Here is a 21,535-nt window from a genome sequence, read left to right on the forward strand (position 1 = left end):
CCATTTACCATTACCATTTACATATTCATGATGTCTTACTGCCATGACCGTCAATTTGGTCTGTTGCCTCTTAAGATTTCTTTTTCAACTTTCAATCTGATGTCTGTGACAATGACTGACAAGTTAAAGTATACTCAGTAAAGAAGTAAAGAAACTAATGGTATTTTATTGCATATGTGGTATATACATGCACTACCATATAACTACCACTTGTTGTTAGTGTGTAAAGTCAGTAATATGGTACATTTTGATACTTTGTTTTGGTGGAACATTAAACTGCATTTTATAAAAAGGTTTTTCCAATAAGGAAACTGTTTAGCAGAGGGAATAAGCCATGCAGATCCTGATATATCTTGTCTTTAGTTAGTAGATGAGGGCCAAAACAAGGGCTACATTCATTAAATATATGGCACCAAAACAGTGCAATTTCTCTTTTTCCCTGAAAACAGATGATTTATTTCATTACAATGTATGACTTTTCTAGTAATATTGTGGCTTGATTTCAGGTGCGGCAGCCAACTGTAAAACTCTAATACGACACATAGCAGGAAACCCTTAACATATCGCAATCAAACAACACTACTACAAACCGCAGCCACAAAATTACAATGGAGCTGAGTCAACATCAGTGTCACAATAACGACATGTTTCAAATGGGAAACATTTATTGCAAATGACACATATGGCAGTGCACATTTCAACATTTACTATAGAAAATCGTATGAAGACATGGTAATAGTGTACATTTATATGTCTAAAACCCAGCTTGTTTAAGGCCAATAGCAAGATACTCTTCTTTATTCAGTGGCAACAACATTGTTCTGTGCCAGGCAAAAGAAAAAAGGCAGTACAGTAAGTTCAACTTGAGAATAAACCACACCTGAACACACCTGCTCAGTAAAACCAGCCTGCTTACACAAAGCTTACAAATAAAAACCAACTCTAAAGGGATTGATAATAGCTAAAGTGGATAGGTGGGCTCTGGTGGGCTCTTTTTCAAACTAATTAACTACTTTAAACAGAAAATTATGTCTGAGAAGCATTAAAAAAAAAAGCATTTTTGGTGGCTAAATAGATCTAAAAAAAAAAAAATAATTCTGAACCAGAACAAAATGACAAAATGATCAAAATTTCTAAAAAGCACAGTGAACACTGTTGTCCTAAATGTTTAAGTAGATATCATATTAGTCTTGACGATACAAAACACACCAGCTTTAACTTACAGATTATAACAGTATCTGAATTTTCACACATTTTGGCCTTTCTGCATTTCAGTGCAGTTTATAAAAAAAACATAGTTGAATTACATGGGAATGAGGCGAACAGCTGAGCTCCTTTCAAAGACACCTGAACTCCTCGAATAGCACCAAAACCTTACTACTGTGAAGCGGAGTTTATTAATTTCAAATATAGCTTGTCCTCAGATATTAATACCTCAACGCGATGAAATAAAATCCAAATCCAAGGGAAACACAGTTTACAGCACCAATCTGTGAAACAATCATTTGGTTTTGGACCAGATACAGCATGTGTGTGTTCAGCTGGGTCTCAACCTCTTGAGCTGGCAGAGCTTTTCACTGTGATGAGCAACGATTACAGCAAGTCTAGGCAACTATCGCATGCCAGAGTGTCACTGAAGCAGTGGTGCATGTGGCTGTTTTCGCATGTGCATGCATAAATCGGTTGAGTCAGATACATTGTGGACCAGATGTAAAAATGCCAGTAAATATAAAATACAAGTTCTTCTTGTCTCATGCAGGGGTGGAGGGGATGTTAACTTCACTTTAATGTTCAATGGACTTGTATACATGTTCTAAATCTAAATAAAAACCAAACATACAAAAAGCGATGAAAATCAATCAGTCTGCTTGTAGGGAATGCTTTTAGAAGATAACTTATTGGAGAAAATAAATTTCTTTCAAGCCCAGGGAATACACAATTCACACAAGATGATGGATAAGCAGTTGTTATGACTAAGTGATAAACAGGTGTTAAGCATATGGGTGTTGGTTCTGGTAATAGGACATTTTGAACACTTCCGTGAAAGGTAGTTTACAATCTTTCATCACAACATGTTGTTGATCCTGACTCATCATCATCATGAGGAACCCATGGGTTAGTTTGTTTCATTGCAGTAGACTGATTCATTCTGCAGGAGCAGTGGTACTACTCTGATTCATCACCCTGTGGAGGTGCAACTTATCTGGTGACTTAGTGATCTCGTCTGTTTTAGGTTTGTGCTAAGCTGTGGGCCGCAACTGGGCTGTTCTGTTTGTAACTGTCTAAAGGAAAGTGGATGAGGACGTCACCAGGAGATGAATGGGCTCATTTGCTTGGCTGAGATATAAGCAAATTTTCCGTGTGCTTATCAGCAACACCAATAGATCTACTTCAGTGTGTCTCTCCGTCTACAAATGTACATACATGTATGGATATAAACATACAATATACTGACAGAAATAGGCAAAATATGCAGCCCGTCATTGCCGTGGGCTGATGAAACACTGTGTGGTGATTTAAATGTCATGATGAGCGGTGTATGCCAGCTGAGAATGGCTTAATGACACTTTTGCATTTCACTGGCATGACAGTGATGAGACTAAACTGGAGCCGCTGATAAGCAGACACAAATCCTCTGCAGTGGTTTGTGTTTATGAGTGTGTCGACACACAAATGCTCATGGCCAAAAAAAAACCCCACTTTAGATATTGAACTGGGAACAACGGTGTTGTACAGCTTAGATAGAGCTTGATGCCAAGGTCAATGAATCACTTAAAGTGTCTTCACCCTGTGTGATTGTAACTGCTGAAATTTCCCCATGCACAAACAAACAACAGAGTCTTTGGTGTTTAAGTTCTAATACAAAAACATATTTTATCTGCCAAGTCTGCAGTCAGACAAAGAGAAGAAAAGTATAATTGAGGCCATGATCTGAGAAAAATGCTGACAACAAACACCCCTCACCGTGGCCACACATGCAAAAACACACACACCAACCTCCACATAGAGGATTATTTTAAAGCAAAGAATCCTCCCAGCTTTTCGTATACTTCCTGTTTTAATTCTGGCCACACAGCAGTTACCAATATTGCTCCAACATGAATGATTTTCATCGGGAAGGGCTGAAAAAGCAGCGTGCTCTAATGAAAATTCATCTCTATTTTTGCTGACAAAAGACACAATTTGAGTCCAGCCGTGCACTTTGACAACTGAGTTACAGTGGCTGAAATAAAATGGTGCTTTAGTGTTGCATAAGCAACTTGCTTTGTGCTTTAGTTTGATGCCTACGACAGTTGGAGACAAGATCATAAAACCACAGTTTTAGTCACTTAATCATAAAACACACCTTTCATATTGTACAGTACGTATTTATAGTCCTCTAGCTGAAATACTAAAGCAGGACAATATTAGCTTTACTTGGAAGACTTATCACTGGAATATTAAACTTTACATATATATATATATATATATATGATATGACATAATTGGAAATGAAACACGGGGTAAATACATTAACATGACTACCTGTACATGTAATGCACTCCAAAACTTTACAGCCCTGAAGTAAATCCTTTGTGCAGCTTAGAAGTTTCACTTTCTGTTGACAATGTGGGAGAGAGGTATTCATTCAACTTTATGGTCATTTTTGAGTGAGTCAGTAGTTAGTGTTGTTGTTGTATAATATTGAAAGATGTTTTTAACAGTTCAAACAACTTGTCATATTGTCAACAAAACTGTACAAAATAAGCTTCAAAATGCTACAATTTATTGCAGAGGTTTTGTATTAGATTGCATCATATCCTGTATATTATAGAGGTGTTCATGCGATTGTGTGTAAGCCCTGTGCAATATCTAAGTAAGGGAGTACTTAATAGACCGGTTTTACCAATTCACTACAAACCTTGTATACATCACCCAATGCTCCATTCGCTAACAGTTTCACATGTTCATGGTTAAGGCACAAGTGCTGAAAAATTGGAAACAGAAAGCATTCCTGTTTACTCATGGACACCCATTTGCTCAATCATTGAAATGTGAGCTCTGCCAGCTGTTTGAAGACAGTGAGCAAAACATCTATGCTCATCCACAGGGAATGCCTCCCATTCACAGTAAAGCATTTGGTTTATTTTAATTTCTCAAAGCTACCAATACCGATACACCTTTCTATTCCATACTAACACAATCCTCTTTATGTACAATACATAACAGTGGCTAGCAAATACACACATTTATCATGCGTGCTCAATTGTGTTGAGATGGACAATTTATACATCCGGGAACACAATAAGCTGTTTGCCGCTATTGTTGCCCAAAAGCTGCTCTGCTATGGCTGCCACAGAGGAGAGTCACTCACTGGCAGGCGTGCACAAATTTACATGTGAAAACCGTTATCAGTAAACTATTTGAGAAGGAGGAAGACTACCTAACTTGATAAACTAACTGGAGACAAACTTAATTCTTGTCAAGCAGTGATGAAAAAGAGGCAATTTAATTAATGCTACAGTTTTGGTAGCATTTTGGTATTCATATTGCCATGGTTACATTCTCTTATTAGTGGGTCAGAGGACGGATAAGGAGAGCTTGTTTTCTCCTATTTACTCACTCAGACCAAGCTGAGTGGACAGCAGCTGTCCAGTGAGATGGATGTCTGTTCACTACAAGGGCTGAGAAATCTGCTGACAGAGCCTACTGCTCTAGTACCAGAGGGAGCAGCAATGACAAAGCATGTAACACAAACATACAATATATGCATCAGTACAGTATCAGCCACACCACTTCGCTATATTTTCAGAGAGTTGACATGCACAGAAAAGGACAGAACTGTATAGTTCCACATTTCTAAAATTTCCAATTTTCCATACCTTTTCCATTTTATTTAGCTTAAACAATATGACTTTGAACCCATCTTTGACCTTTGAAACCTAACCTTTAATTTACTCCTTTGAAATCTTTTGTATATGTGTATTTTCATATTGCCTCTTCATAGGCATTAAGATCAGATATAATGATCTGATCTTAATGCCTTTTTACGTCGTACGTACGGCACTTTTAAATTGTCTTGTTGTTGAAATGTGCTTTATAAATAAACCTGTAAATTAACTGTAAATACAGTATATTTGTGTCTGTGTAAATCAGTGGGTCTTTTTTGGTGTGATGCCATCATAAGATCAACACTAGTTCTGGTTGAATGAGACTTCTTTTTTCTTCAGGAAACAAAATGACATCTCCTGTTCGAAGATAACTGCCCTGAGAAAGATGGTGGAGAAAAAAATTGCATCGACTCAGCAGCCTTCAGGTCAGACAATAATCCGTGCTGACATGTGTAATAAGCTAAGAATTTCTAGATCAACTTTCAGCTTTTTCTGTTGTCTGAATTTCCTCTCTGCAGTCAGTATGATTAGTTTTTTGTGTACCGTATGTGTGTGTGTAACTGTAGTGTGTCCAGTGATGAGAGTGACATTTTAAGACAGGGCACTCCTGCCTGAATGTTTTCTGTGGAAGAGGTGGGTTAGCAGATAGATGCGGCCATGGATCAATGCCACTACCCACCCATTTCTCATTCAGCTTCGTCTGAATGAGAAAGATTACTGCAATCACTTGGGCACACAGCAGATAGGGCTGACAAGAGTGTTTGTAAGCTTTCTGGACACGATGCATTCAGGTGTGAAAGGCAAACAGGGATGCGCCACAAAAACTAAACAAAGACAAAAGGCTTTTGTGAAAGACAGAAACACATCTAATCACCTCTCAAAATTATCAACACTTTTTATGCTGGTTTGTTTGAATACACCTTTGCTTCAAGTTTATTTTTAATTATATATATGTAACTATGGAGGGGTGGACATCTTGGCACTTGCTCCTATGGAAATTGAATTAACTGCCAAATCAATCTTATTTAATGTGATGCATTTTGTTTATTGTGAAGCACTTTATATTACAACAGTATTTTAAAATGTGCTATATAAATTAAGTTTTACTTTATTTAAGCTGAGACATTTTGAATTGGGTGACTGTTTGTATTTGTAAATGACAATGCTTTTTAAAAAGCATCAATCAATATTTGGCCACTTTGGGAATGAAAGAGCTTGCTGTGTAGGGTATCAAGCATTAAACTGTAAGTTTTTATTCCTGAGGCACTCAACATGAAAAATCAATTCAGCTTAACAGACATACTGGAGTCAGTCCACTGTTCTACAATCAGGCGTTGAATAGTGAAAAGTGAAAAGTGTTGGATAATGTGTAGTGAGTCACTCAAACAAAGAGAAAGACGAAAGAGGGTAGCATGTAGATAACAGCAATAATTTACATAAGTTATACGTTTGGGAATTGTTTCACAAGGAAAAGTAGTATGAAAGCTGACAAACATACCTTGTGTAACATACTATAACTTAAAATCAGCTGCTGATAATTCACATTTAACAAACCTTAATAAAACTGCAGGCAAATCACCCATCATGTACCCTCTATGTGTGGCAATAAGATGCAGAAAAAATCCTGTAGTCTTGTTGTACACTAACACTATGTAAACAAATAATATAGATGCATTATTGAATATAAATCAAAAAGCACATAATTGATTTATTAAGTATTTTCGTATTTCAAATGACCAATTACTGCATTTGAAATAAAGACACAGACACCACGGGTTGCCTTCCACGGAGGCCACCATGTTTCTACAGATTCTACTAAAATACGGGCTCTAGATAGAACCGTATGTGTTTTTTGTGCATTTCAAGGCCACCGCTAGATGACACTAAGTCCAACACTCTGGTCCTTTTAAAAGTCCTGCCTCACTCGGTCTAACATGCAGTATATGTTCATTGAAACTTGTGTTGTGTCATGTGGAGGTCTTGAACAGCCTGAGTCTGTTGAACAACATAGCTCATCAGCTCAGGTACTGCATACTAGGCACAAGGTCCTACTGTACTGAATAAAGGACACAGCATAAAAACAAGAAAACAGAAAAATACCAAGAAATAGGTAATAAAAGAAGACGTCTCTGTCCCTGTGGAGTGACCTCAACAGTCACTGGCACAGTAAAGGTAAGAAGTACTTACAATTTCAAACTTTAAATTCTTTAAATGTATGGCATTTCTTTATGTTTATGCATGTATGCGTGTGATGAGTAAAAACTCACCAGGTCTGTCTTGGGCATGTCCTGGTAGTCAGACGAGTAGTATGTTGCTGTTTTCCCAAAGCCATTGTCACCAGAGGCCTTTGGTGGCTGAGCATGTTGTCGGTATGTAGCACTCTTGGGAGTCCAGCAGAAGAGGTTGATGGATTCACGAACGCAGCGCTCAATGTCAATTTCTGTGTAACAAAAAGGAACAGGAGAAAAATATGACAGTTACTTAGAGATATAATGTTTGATTATTTACCAAACTAATCAAAGAATGAACTGCAGAATGAGTGTATATGTTAATGTATATATTTATATAAGTAACTTTATATTGTTTTTATTTATTTGTTACCCTATTCGAATATAAATGTAATTATATGTTGTGTTCTGTGTGGAGCATGAAGGGACTACAAACTTTAATTATGTTGTACAACCTTGTGTTGTATAATTATAAATAAATCACCTTGATCCTTGATTAGTTTAGTGTGTTATCATGCTAACATTAGCTAATAAGCACGAAACACTAAGTGCAGCCGAGGCAGGTAGGAGGGTCATTTTATTCTGCAGGTATTTGCTAATAAACAACAAGTAAAATAAACATATTGACCTGATGTTGACGCTAGACCAAAACTAAGAGTACCGCCGAAGTTATAATAATTTCTCCTGAGGGGAACATAACTGTCTACCAACTTTAATAGCAATTCATTCAATAGATGACTAGACATTTCACTTAAAAACAAATCAAAGAAGGAAAAACAGAGGGCATTCTGCTAATGTCTGAATTTTCAATTACCCCAGACAATATTTTACTTTAACCGATTATTTAACTGCAGTCTGAGAATATGATTTATTAAAAAAAAAAAAAGGAAAACATAAGAAAATTTTTTTTTTGATTCCCTCCCTTGAATCAGACATAAATTCTAAGAGATTATGTAAATGTAGTGTGGGAGGTTTAGTTGTGGAAGTGAGCAGCTTGACCTTGGCATTTTGCTGCCATTAATAATCTTAAGTAGTCATTCAGCAGTGCCGGTGGCTCTTTACGATAATAACTGGCCATCGTTCAGCTGCTGTCCCTCATCTGAGCTCTTGACCCAAAATGGGTTTTTGTAGTTCAAAGCAAAATTTCTTCTTGTCACCTAATGCCTCTCCAGCAGTATCCATCCTTCTCCTGCTTCTTGCGTTGAGAATAGAGAGGATTAGGGAACAGGGACTCACTGGATTAGCCGAGGATTTGGGTAAATTAGGAATTCTTTCCTTCACACTCTTTCACAGTGACAGCCTCTCCCTTTCACTCTCCTTTTTTGTGGATAATAAGTAAGTCTGGCTAATGAGTGCTCCTTGGTATGACCTGCACCTGACCCAGGCTCAAGTGAAATTATATAGAAGATGTATCCCCCCCAATCGGTCCCACAGCGGTGTCAAGGTTAGGGGGTTGTCAGCTCTCATGCGCAAGGACCTCACAGACTCAGTTACAAGGTTCATTCCAGTGAAAAACACACTGGTGGTCTGAGATTCCTCACCGACCGGCTCACAGGCAGTTCAGGAAAACACATTTCCCTCCCTAGGGCGATGAACGCTGCATGCAATCACTCCTCCTGCTAAAATAGGCAGGAATGAGGAAGAGGAGATTGATAGCGGTTTTAACAAGCCCTGGGCTCAGCTGGGCATTCCGAGGCAGCCAATTCTGTTAAGGAGCAATTTTTCTTTTTAGTCAGACAAAATTACATTTTAGTAATTATGTATAGGCGTTGATTGTGAGCTGTGACTTGTTGCCACAAATAGTAGAATAGCATGATTACTTAAGAGCGACTCAGGGGCTTTGCGGAATTAGATTGTGGTGCAAAGGAAGATAGACCCGACAATAGCGGAGACGAGAGAATTTAGTGAATTCAGATAGAGAGAATCTGTTGCATAAATAATGTTCCAAACTTTCATATTATAACAAACACCATGCAAATGACTCTTGATCATCAATTCATAAAGCTGACCATCTGCACTTCTGACAATTCCCTTTTCGAATAGCACTTTAATTGTAAACCATGATGACACCGATGATATTAGGTGGGTGTGGAAGATAATACCTGAGCGCAAACATGCATGCTTATGCCATGTACATATGTACATACTTGTGTACATAATAGTGTTGGCTATTCTTTACCTGTCTTTGTTCAGCTTTGTTGTCCTTGACTGTTATATCTGTAGTTGGTAAGTACACAGAGAGCAATGGAAAAAACTGAATTCCATTTGTGTACACATATTGTACTGGACAAATTAAGCAGATTCTGATTCTAATTATGAAATATATTTTCAGACCTTGTAGTTTATCATACAAGCAATGCTATTTAATTCTTTGGTTTGGTTCTTTTTTCTCTAAGAAATTGGAAACAGAGCAGCCTGTCAGTCTTCTGTTGATTGCACACCAGCAGCACTCCACAGCAACCTACATGATGACATTAATTTAATTTTAGAATTCTGAATGTCATAAAACACTCATTCTCAAATTAGAACTCCTACTCCTTGCTAATAATGAAGCTGAAAAATATCTAAGGTTCTCTAAGGTCTGGGTATTTTTAGACATAGTTTAACTTTGAGCTTAATTCCTGAAGTGAATCTGAGATTATTAATGCATTCTGCCCTAGATCAATATTGTCAGAACCCTATAGATGTTACCCAGGACTTCCGTAATGCTGGTTTCAGAGTAAGAGCAAGCAAGAAATTATCTAAGCCTGAAAAGTTGACCAGGAAGAAATGTATACAATGTATTGAATAAAGTATTATATTCATTTAAAACTGCTCCATGCCTGAAATCTGGTACGATGCCTTGGGTTGACAGTAACAATGTTAAGCTAATATTTATTTGTACATTCATTTTAAAATGCTCCAGACCAGACTATTAGCCAAATCACTAAATGTTAATGCAGATACATCACACCAAATATGTCATGCTCTCCCAAAACTAAACCGTCAACCTCAATGTTCTACTTCTCCTTGTGCTTGTATTCTCTAGGTGTCCCTGTGTGCAACGTTGCCTTGAGCACTTTCGACAGCTCATGGTTGTTTTTCTCAGAAGTAAGCGTTTATAACTAGAGCTCATCAGTTCTGTGCCCTGCTCTGTTCACTAAGACAGATGCTAATGTCCCGTGAAGGCAAATGCCGCTGCATCATCAGTAAACACACGGTTCCTGTCAGCCAGAGAGCCTCCCTGGTCCATTGTGAATCAATGAAGTCTCCAAACAAGAGAAAGTTATAGATCACCCGAGGCTACAAGACTAAGCAAATGGAAATCACAAAATGAGATTAATTGCCAACAAATGGCAGCCTGAGATGTATTGCTGGCTCTGAGGCAAAATGTTGTACCTGTTTCACATTTAATTTTATTTCAGAGTCTGATACACTAATTGTGATATCATTCACAAAACTTACTTTAAAATATATTTATTTTTAAATTGTCTTTCGCTTAATCTTAGAAACATTTGTGTGAAGAGAAAAGTTGTATGAAGGATAGTGAATTACAGTATTTCCACCGATCAGCCATAAGATTATGACCACTGACAGGTGAAGTGAATAACACTGATTATCTCAAGATCATGGCACCTGACAGTGGGTGGGATATATTAGGCAGCAAGTGAACATTTTGTCCTTAAATTGATGTGGCTAGATGGCTAGAGACTGGGTCAGAGCATCTCCAAAACGGCAGCTCCTGTAGGGTGTTCCCGGTCTGCAGTGGTCAGTATCTATCAAAAGTGGTCCAAGGAAGGAAAAGCGGTGAACCGGAGACAGAATCATGGCTAACTGATGCACGACGGGAGTGAAGGCTGGACTGTGTGGTCAAATCCAACAAACGAGCTACTGTAGCTCAAATTGCTAAAAAAGTTAATGCTGGTTCTGATAGAAAGGTGTTAGAACACAGTGCATCACAGTTTGTTGCGTATGGGGCTGCATAACATTATGTCCACCAGGGTTCCCATGTGGTCATAATGTTATGACTGATCAGTGTATATAATTCAACTGACATATTGACAGTTTGGGGAACCAGTGGTTGAACACGACCTCATAGTCTGTATCACTTGCCTTAAATCTGGACCTCTCCTCTTTGTTGGAATATTGGCAACTATAGAATCTTCACAGTGTTATATGTAATAGGCTTGTCACTGAGAATTATTGTCACTGGCCCCATTTACTGCCTAGAAGGAGGGAAAAAGAGGAGTGTGTCTGAATCATTTAAGAGCCACTGTCCTGTAACGTTATCTTGACCGTTAACTTTTATCCCAACAACTGCAGACAGGAATAGAAAGAGAGCAGACCTTTTTTTCTATATCACAACTAAATGTCAAGCCTACTTATGTGTCTTTTAAAGTTCATCCATTTCTCCGAACCTTATAAAAATGTATAATGCAGTGTCCTTTACCTTTTTACCGCTAACAGTCATCACCACTAAATATAGGCTTCCGTCATGCACAGGCTAAAATTAACAAAAATGTCAATGAAGTGCTGTACCTGATGTGAATGGTGCACAGTGAGAAATTATGTACTCCTATAGAAGCAGGTAGTCACTGAATTGCATGACGACTGTCATGAATTGCAAATGCTAGTATATAGTTGTAATAAAATACATTATTTTCTCAAGGGTCTAAAGACAGCTATGTCCTGTATTTTTTGAGTATGGTTAGACAAACATTCTCTTTGATTTCTCTTTCCTTGTGTGCTGCTGCAAAAGCTAGATTGAGTCTATTTTTCTTCTTTTATGATGTCCAGCCAGCATCAGGGCATGTTTTTTCTGGCTTCACACATGCTGTTCCTGTGGTTACAAGCATGTGGAGCATGTGGAGTCTGCTCTAAAACAAATGAATGTAAGCCTCAGTTGTATGAGGACATCAATTCTGCACGCCTGATGGCAGAAAGGAGCAGGTGCAGGCCACAAATCACAGGATATCTAACATAACTCACAGTCCGTGTGTGTGTGTGTGTACTCATAACTACATGAATGAAGTGAGGCAGAGCACATACACTGCCTTTCAAAAACCTGCCTTCAACAAAGGCCGACAAGAGCTATAAAAAATAATACATCTTACTTTTTTAACAAGGCCCAACCCATGTTTACTTTCGTTTCCTATGCATTGCATCTATGAATAACCAAAATATTTAGCACTAAACTGTTAAAAAAAAGGGTTAGATAGGGAACAACACTATACTGTAGGCTAAGAGATTAAGGCACTGTGGTAGTCTGGCATGCCACTTGTGGGCTACTTACTTACTTACTCATTTGAACCAACACCATGGATATGTACTGACACATGCAGCAACGCAGACACACCAGTGAGCAAGTATAAACGCTCATAACGACACAGGTCACTTGCTCTGTGGAGTTGTACTTAGTGGTGCTTTGAGCTAACATCAGCATAATATACTCATATGACAATGCTAACATGCTGCTGTCTAGCAGAACACCATATTAGTTTAGCATGTTGTCGTGCTAAAATAAAGTACAACTGAGGCGGCTGAGAATATCACTACTTTTGCAGGAATTTGGTCATGAACCAAATCAAACTTCAAACTGATGGTGGTGCTAATAGAAAGGTCAGGGAATCACCAGAGTCAGTAGGCTTCATCCTTTGGAAACCACACTTGTCTGTACAAACCCTCATGGCAATCTATCCACAATCTGAGCGCCTTGTGCCCTCCCACCTCAAAGCCATCACTGACCCACTCCTGGAGCCCTGCAGTTCACCTACAAAGCCCACAGGTATGTCGTAAACATTGCCCTCCACTTTATCCTCCAGGACCTGGGCTTTTCAGGAACCTATGCCAGGATCCTGTTTGTGGACTTTAGCTCTGCCTTTGATCATGCTGGCTCTGCTGAGAGTGTCTGACTCCATCTGCAGGTGGATCAAAGACTTTCTGTTTAACAGGAAGCCGCACGTGTAGCTGGGGAAACATGTCACAGACTCCCGGCACAACACTTAACACTGTGTGGTTTTTCAGCTTCCTGTGCTGAACATCAGCTCCCTCACCAAAAAAAAAGCACAACTGAGGATGTACTACTGTGGCAGCTGAAGACGTTCGACCTGGCAAAAATTATGATGTTGCACCTCTACACTGCCATCTCTGAGTCCATCCTCATCTCCTCCATCACCATCTGGTACGCTGCTGCCACTGCCAAGGACAAGGGCAGATTGTAGTGTAACATTCGCTCTGCCGAGAAGGTTGCAGTCCGCTATCTCTCCAGGACCTTGAGGCAACCAGGCACAAACTTTTTGAGACACTTCCCGCCAGCAGGAGGCTAAAGCAAGCCAGGACAAAAACGTAACGCTGTAAGAAAACTTTCTTTCAACCTGCAGCTGGCCACATCAATAAGACCCGGAACGGGGCGCCCCGGTGGCTAGCCTGGTAGAGCGTCCTTTGGTGCGTGTCTTCCCCTCTCCCTCTCCCCTGGATTTCCTGTCTCTCTCCAGCTGTCACTGTCCAATAAAGCAGGGATCTCAAAATAATATCTTATATTTTTGTATGTTATTGTCTATTTTCTATTTAAGCTTTCTGACTTGCAGTATTTTCATCTTTTATTTATATTTTTCTTTTAATATGCTTATGCACTAATATACAAATTCCTTTAAATTTACAATATGTGATTTCTGCTGCTAGGGGGTCTCTCACATTACAACAGTAACGACAAAGTGTGCTGACGTTGTGAAGTAACGTGGGGTCATGGGAGTTGTTGTCTTCACCACCACTGTTGTCACTGGAGTCAGCTTCTCCCGGTTGGGACTCCTTCAGTGTTCATTGTTCAGGAGGTTTCTACCAGGAGCTGAATTACCCACAGAGGTCTATTTGGCGCCCCAGACAACTTGCCAGTCGAGCTGCTGTTAATCTGTTAGTTCAGCTCGCTTCTCTGATAACATAACACCCAGACATCCAATGACTAAAATCCTTCATCCGGTTAAAATATATAGTTAAAAACGACCAAGATCTAAAAAGTGTATCATAAAAATGGGACTTAAAACTGAATAAAAAGTAAACTTATGACAGCTTCTGGCAGACAACTAAAACTCATGGGCAAAGGGGATGATACTATTGACAGGCGACCAGGGAAACACACAGTTACATGAATAAAACTACAGATTGCCAGATTGGGAAACATTTGGGAGAACTCAACAAAATATATAACATAGGTCTAGTGTTTTTTTTAGACATTTTACTTCAGAAATATTACATATTACATATTTAATGTGAAAACCTACTTGGAAATAAACCCTGATTATGATTCTGATGAGTTGTTGGGATATTACAGTCTGGACCACTGTGATGGAACAACTGACATATAGAGTGACATTGCCATCTCTAGGGCCATTCTGCAAACATGGCTTAAAAAAAAAAAAACCCTGGACACTCCAGGCTAATAAGCCTGTACTGTCATTCAGTAGAAGTGATAACTATTGTGTCGAAATGTTTGGTATTTGATTTGGATTTAGCATTCCTATTCTGTAACAGGTTATATAAAACTATCTTGAGTGTGGACCAGAACATGGCTAGAAGATAAAGTAAACAAGTCCTGTTTGAGGTCAGTCTACAGCCCAGAATTCATTCCTAATATAGTTTGGAGAGAGTGCCAGATACTACACTGTAACTACCCAGGTATACACAAGCTGCGATAATGAGGCTGGCAGTGATATACAGAAACAAGCTGGCAGTGGAAGCCACTCTCAGGAAATCATGCCAAAGAAGCTGAGTGCAGCTCTAGGCCAACATATTTTACCTTTATAAGGAGAACTGGCTCTCCTCTTCCCTTCCGCCTCATCACATGAATCTGTTGGACTCGGGCAGTAAAACACAGTGAAGTATGGCAACACTGAATTTAGGCAGAAGGGGAGGCTGCTGGCCTTAGTTTACAGAGAGCTCCAGCATCCCTTTTGGACAAATCGTCCCTGTCTCCGCTGGTTTTTAAAACCCCAATGTCATTCTGCCTTTCAGCAAGAAAAAAGGAGGGCTAAGCAGCATTTGGAAATAGAGTTTTGAAGTGAAATTCTTTGAGCAATCCCCTAGGCTTGAGGTACATTCTGAAGAAATACATTATAAATGCCGCTCTCGGATTTTATGTCGCCGATACTCTGCTGAAGTAGCCTCTTTGTGTAACTGAAAAGGAGCAGTAAAGAAGCCACGTATTAACAGACACTGTTAGGGGTCTTCACTCTGGGTGGCATATGCAGTCGACAAAAACATCAGAGTCCCCGGGGCAATATGTCGCTGTCTGCCTATATTACTTTCAAAACTTGGACTAGAAGTCAGTCAGTGCTTAACAAATATATGTAACCAACAGAGCAAAGCTAATAAGTATAAATTCTCACCAGGCCTGTATGATTAGAATCAAGCCACAGAATCCCTCATTGATTTTTTTAGCCCTCCTCCTGTGTCCTGTATATAAGAAAGGAGCCAAAATGACTTCACTTGCCCGTAATGCACTGAAGCACTGAAGGATCAACCATATTGCTGAGTTTAAAGACTATATTCCAAATTTGCCACCGCCACACCTTGCACACATGGTAACATTTCACACAGATGGTATAATGAGAGGTTAAAAAACTATAATTTGCAGTGTAAGCCATTATTTGTAATGAGTGCGGGAAAAAATGAATAAATAAAACAGAGGCAGGTGTATGGCATGTGATGTTTCTTATACTAGAGTACACCCTTTTTTCCCCTGCCAGTGCCATTTCACACCCCATACCACCACTGCCTATGTTAGTGCAGTTTTTAATACAAATCTCAGTACCTTTGTATTGGCAAAGCAGATCACTGCTCCAGGCAGCCTGCTAGCCTCAAATTCCCATGCTAACCATTGGCCTTATTTATTTCTGTCAGTCTATGTCTATCTCCTTTTCTTGCATGCGTAATCCTGCATATGTGGTTCAAAGTAGCACTCAATCTCTCCGTTCATGCCTGATGGCGCTGCAGAACCCAATAGCAACAACTTACAACTAGATAAACAGTGTACACAGATTAAAGATGGACTAAAGATAACTCTGAATGAAAATGATAAGTGATGGGAATGCTGGAGAACCACAGAGGTTGTGATTGCTGCAGCATACAATTCCCAGGGTGCAGCAGGTTGACTGCTCAACAGATGCAGAGCAAAGCGTGGTATGCCTAGAGCACATCAAGGAGGGAGTATGTCTGTGTAGGAGTGCAGAGCTGCCTGCTTTGAGGATATCATTAACTCAAACACATCAGCACACATAAGTACTCGGAGGTAAAAACAGCCTCCTGCAAATGCCATTTGCTTATATGGACGGACAACCTTTGAGTCAGGTTTCGTTTCAGCGTGTATTTCACAAAATAAATAATTAAAATTGCTGTTAGGCCATCGTTTATTATCAAGTAACATTTGGCCTAGCCAGAGTATGGAATTCACCTGTGAGAGAGATGAAGAGAAGACCTAACATTTTCAAAAATATAAATACCAGCTCATATTCTCACCTGGCAGGTCAGAGAAGAGTAGGATGCATTCATTGAAGCCATTAGCCAGGAGACGATCCCTGAGCTGCTGCAATATGGCAACGCCGATACAGAAGGGGAAAGAGGAGTTACCCAGCAGTAGCGTGTCCCACAGGTGGAAGATCTTGTGCAGTGGAAACACATCTGTACAGAAATAAACACAAAAAAGGGGAGATTTTACAAAAATGACTGAATACTGAGACAACTAAATGTCTGAAAAGACAAATCCCTCGAGGGAGGCACAATAAGATCCTGCAAGCAGGACAATAGCGCATAACGTGCAGACAGTGAGAAAAGGGGAATCAGTTTTGGATATAATGAGCATGATTTGCATGTGCATAGTGCATTAAAATGGGAAGCTCACTAAGCAATTCTGTGCATTGGCAAGGTTGCCTGGAGGGATTTTTGATGTGGGGGAGGCAGCTGGGAAAATGTTTTTAGGTGGGTGTTGTTATGGAAAAATGACAGGAAGAACATCAGGGGGCTGAGGAGCTTCAGAGCAAGGAACCTGCACACGTTGTTTCATGCCAAATAAAACCACATCCTGATAATGTGTCCCACTGCAGCCATTATTTCAGTCATATTACCATCAGTATGCTAACATTTTATGTTTCCTTCCTGTTGAGATTTATGCATGAGAACCAGTACTGTCCACCTGTTTATATCATGTCGTGGGTTTATCACGGGGGATGCAAGGCAGTAGACGTGCGTGTGGGCAGAGAATGACTGTGGTGAGGCTGAGAGAGCAAGAGTGGTGAGAAAATGCCTTGGAGGGTTCGTGCCACATTAGCAGTCAGCTGAGCAGACCGGTGCATGTGAGTGACAGGTAGTGTGTCTGAGAGTTTGTGTGTGTCTGTGTGTGCGTAATCAGATTTTTAAATGTGTACATACATTTGTAAATGTGTTGACAAATACTTTAATATTTTTACTTTTTAAATATATTTTAAGAATAAGCCGCAGGTCCTCTTCTACAGTCCACCATTTTTCTACAATAGCCCAGAACTCACGGCCACTGTAGTTTCTCATAAACACTCAAATGCAGTTGAAAGTCACAGAAGGGTAGCGTCAGCTAGCTGCACGGCTAACTGAGCTAAATGAAGTCTGTTCTTGCTCTATGGTGCAACCACTGAGCCTGTTACAACTCAGTGTAGCATCAAAATGATTCTGAAGCTGTTGTTTTTATGGTTAAAAAGTTGAATAAAGTTGCTTTAACAGACCTGCTGTTTCCTGTCTAATCCCAGAGAGTTTGGACAGATGGTTGCATTTTATAGATTACAATCGAATAAAAGTAGATGAATGAATTGGATTACATTACAGAAGGAAGTTCATATCAAACATATTTGTGAAATGTTTCAGATTCGTGCACCACACCACCCGCCATGCCCTCAGTCAGTATGAGTATGAATACAGAAAACTCACAGCTACTGACTTTGGAATCAGATATAGGCATCTGTGTAGGTAATCATATCAGATAATTGAATCATTTGCTTCATGTCATCGAGCCTGTGCCCCCCCCCCCCCCCCGGGCTGCAGCATCACTGCACGTTTCAATTTCCAACCTCAACATCCTGGACCGATGGTATCATACAGGGAGACGGACGCTGTGCTGTCAAAAGATTTTTTTATGTCATTTCAAAGACATAGTAGCTGCTGGAGGAAGACATAAAGACAGGGAGGCTGGGAGACGAAGTTCAGATTGATTATTAGAGAATTTCTAAGGCAGTGACACATCATTTATTGCTGTATAGTTTTAATCAGGTCTGTCTGAATTAGATTAATATTAGACCAAAATGTTGCACACTGGTTCCAACAAATGATCAACAAGACTAATCAATTACTCTGGTGTTCACTACTGGAGATGCATAGCTCTTTCCAACCTGGAAAATACTCCCTGAAAGGCTCTTGTGGAGGCTGGCGTGCAGGCGAGGATGCACAATTTGAGTCCAAATAGGAGGCAGTTAAACAAAAATTACAGCACAGAGTGCTCCATCGATCTGGGCAGGAGTGGACATGACAAGAGGAGGAGGGCTGGCTATAATCCAGTGGATTCTTTTCGGTGCAGTAACTATCACTCCCACAAGGATGCAAGACCTGTAATAATCAAAAATAACATTGTTTGCGAGGGACTCAATTCAATGAAGTGCAGCAGTGAAAGTGACATTACCTGACCTCCCTCAGTGAAAACCACACTGTACAGACAGAACCTTTTGTGAGTCTCTCTAAGAGCAGGGAGACAGGGTAGAAATGATGTTCGGTAGGAAAAAGGACTGAGCTTTTCTGACTCTGGTTCAGTGTCCGTGATCCGGTCACTTCTTCTGTTGAACTGCTGAACTCTCTGGATGAGATGTGTGTTAATAAATGAGAAACTCGAGCTGTATTCATGCAAACAAAGACAAGCAGATATAACGTTTTTAGAAAATGTGTAAAAACGTTACTATGTGGAGATTTTATTTCTAATTTCAAATCATTATGATAGCAAGGGTTCCAAAGAGTCCTGGAAAACCTGGAAATGTAGAGACTAATAATGTTATTCTCTGTGGGCCTCAGAGGCTGTGTTTGAACCCGGTCCGGCTGCTGAGCCCGGTTCTGTTGCCTGCTAATGGCAGATACAGTTAGCAGCAGTTAAGTAGCGGTTAGCTACTTTAGCTTAAGCTTTCTGTCCATCAGAAACTCTGTGAATCACAGAAGCTGAGCAGCCGGAGGACGTCAGAGGGAAAACTAGTAAATATTTTCTCCATAAAATCTGATCTCACTGAATACCGTTAGAAAGCTGAGCTAACTAGCAATTGTAGCTATAAAGTCAGTCTTTGAGTCTGTAACACATCGGCCCTCAGGAACACTCCGCTCCGGCAGCATTGAAAGAGAGAAAGCGTTTCCGAGTGCAGGATAAGTCATCACATACTTTTATTGATTATCAGGAAACTTTAAAATACCATTAAGAACACCTGAAAATACATAAAACAGGACTTCCTGTCAGTGTTGGACAGAAACTGGAGGACAGGAGACTCACAGCACAAGACCTGTAAATAAAAACATCAATTTTTAACGCATGTGGACTTTAATTCAAAGTAACAAGACAAGGTTTGTATTTTTTTGTCTTCCCAAAATTGTACATTTACTCTCTGTAGTCCTGTGAAATACTTTAATGGAAAAAAAACTGATGGGAAAACAAGCCACAAAAACAACCCAAATTATTTTTGTTGTTTTCCTCTCTGGCGTGAAATCGAGGTGGAAGACATTGCTCGGGGAGACTCTCGTTAACAGGAACAAAAACTAATTTGGTCCGAGTTTGGGAGAACAGCAGGAGAAGATAATCGCCTTGAACGTAAAGAGTCCGTGTTCGACTGTGGTGGAAAAGTTTGACTGAAAGGTTGAAGTCCTGCAGTTCAATAGAGGCTTCTGAATTCATCCTTGGCTTTCTGTTTAAATTCTTTTCAGCACTTTTCAAAGGTTACAGACACATTGTCATGCACTATTCATGCTGGAACGGACTATTGTGTGCTGGATGGTGACAGAGAAAAGGTTGGAATAAGTATAAAATGTATGTTTTTTAGTGGCTGTGACTAAAGCGTGTGGCCACTGGAAAATATGCCTTTGACAGCGGCTGTTTGATGTCACAGCGTGATGTTCACAGCTCAGCCAACAACCATTAATATTTCAAAAGGACTCTTTTTCACATTGACAATCCTTTTTTGGGGCTTTTTCACCTCTTCTTAGATTGCGCCCTTTTCAATTTTTTCCTTGTTATTCTTTTCATCTTCTCTTTATTCACTGAGTTTCATCTACTTTCCTGTTGCCTTTTGTCTGGTTTTTCTTCTCCTTTTCTTTCCTCACATTCTCTAAACCTCTTATTTCCCCCTATCGTCCCTCCCTTTGCTCCTTGTCTCTCTGGTCTCCAGTAACCAACACGGGAAGCTCAGCATTAAGAATGGAAACAACATTATGTATGAAAATGGAAGTATTTACATCGGTGTAAGTGTGTGGTTGAAGACACAGATGGGAGATGCACGGTGATGAAATAAGATCCAGTTTGAGTAACAGGTCCATAAGTTTGAATGAGGGGGATGTATTTTCAATATTTATTAATTTAATATTGGGTTGAAGACGGTTTAAAAGCTCAGCTATCCCTAAAGTCTGTGCACATATTAGCTACTTGGCAACTTGGCTCAAAGTAACTGTGGGTACTTAAACATACTACAAGGAGTTTTTGACTTATAAATCCTCTGTGTGACCGACATAAACAAGACTATCAGAGACTATCAGAGTTTCTCTTTATTCTTAAAGTCTTGGATTTGAACCACGCAAAAAAAGGATTCTTAGTCATCGGACCCGTCTGGATCCTTAAGTTAATCAGCAGAAACAAGCTGGAGCTAACCGTTAGCAGCAGCTCCGGCTCGCAGCCCCCATCCGGGACGTCCTTTTGTCTTCGCAACCGCCAGCGTGGGAGCGAAGCAAGTGATTTTTAAGGTGGAACTGGCTTTATTACCAGTGTGTAGTGGTTTCTAACTTCCCAGGCCCTCTGTTGCTTGGAGAAGGAGGCAGACCTCTGTGGATAATTCGGCTCCCCGGTAGAAACCTCCTGAACCAGTGAACACTGAATGAATGCCTAACCCCGGGAAGAAGCTGAGCCTGCAAAGACCGGCCGAATCGGGTGGTGAAGACCCGAACAACTCCCAAATGATGCCGCACGCTGCTCTCACCCCAACCTCAAAGCCAAACTTCATCCCTTTTGTTACTGTCGTTTGGAATGTGTCGGCGCCCTAACGAACAATCAATCAAGTGAAATGAAGCAGTTTCCGATAAACTTTCAAAACCCTGAGATTTTTTTTTAGATGTGAAATAAAAAAATAAAACCAAGACGCGTTCAATGCAATTTCAATCGTGGTCTTAGTGTTACTTGCATAGATGGCCAAAAAAAGCATTTTCTGC

At 39.9% G+C, this 21,535-nt stretch overlaps 1 protein-coding gene across 1 annotated transcript in view; it reads right to left on the reverse strand.

Annotated features, from left to right (window-relative positions):
- The window catches only part of tbck (TBC1 domain containing kinase), a 48,811-nt gene that overhangs the window by 12,901 nt on the left and 14,375 nt on the right, over window positions 1-21,535 (reverse strand). The window contains 2 exon segments of the mRNA XM_035661070.1: window positions 7,139-7,311; window positions 16,589-16,750. Coding sequence (XP_035516963.1) covers window positions 7,139-7,311; window positions 16,589-16,750 — 335 coding nt within the window.

This window comes from Morone saxatilis, unplaced genomic scaffold, assembly GCF_004916995.1.
Source record: "Morone saxatilis isolate NCDOM2014 unplaced genomic scaffold, NCSU_SB_2.0 Contig17, whole genome shotgun sequence".
Taxonomy (NCBI): Eukaryota; Metazoa; Chordata; class Actinopteri; family Moronidae; genus Morone; species Morone saxatilis.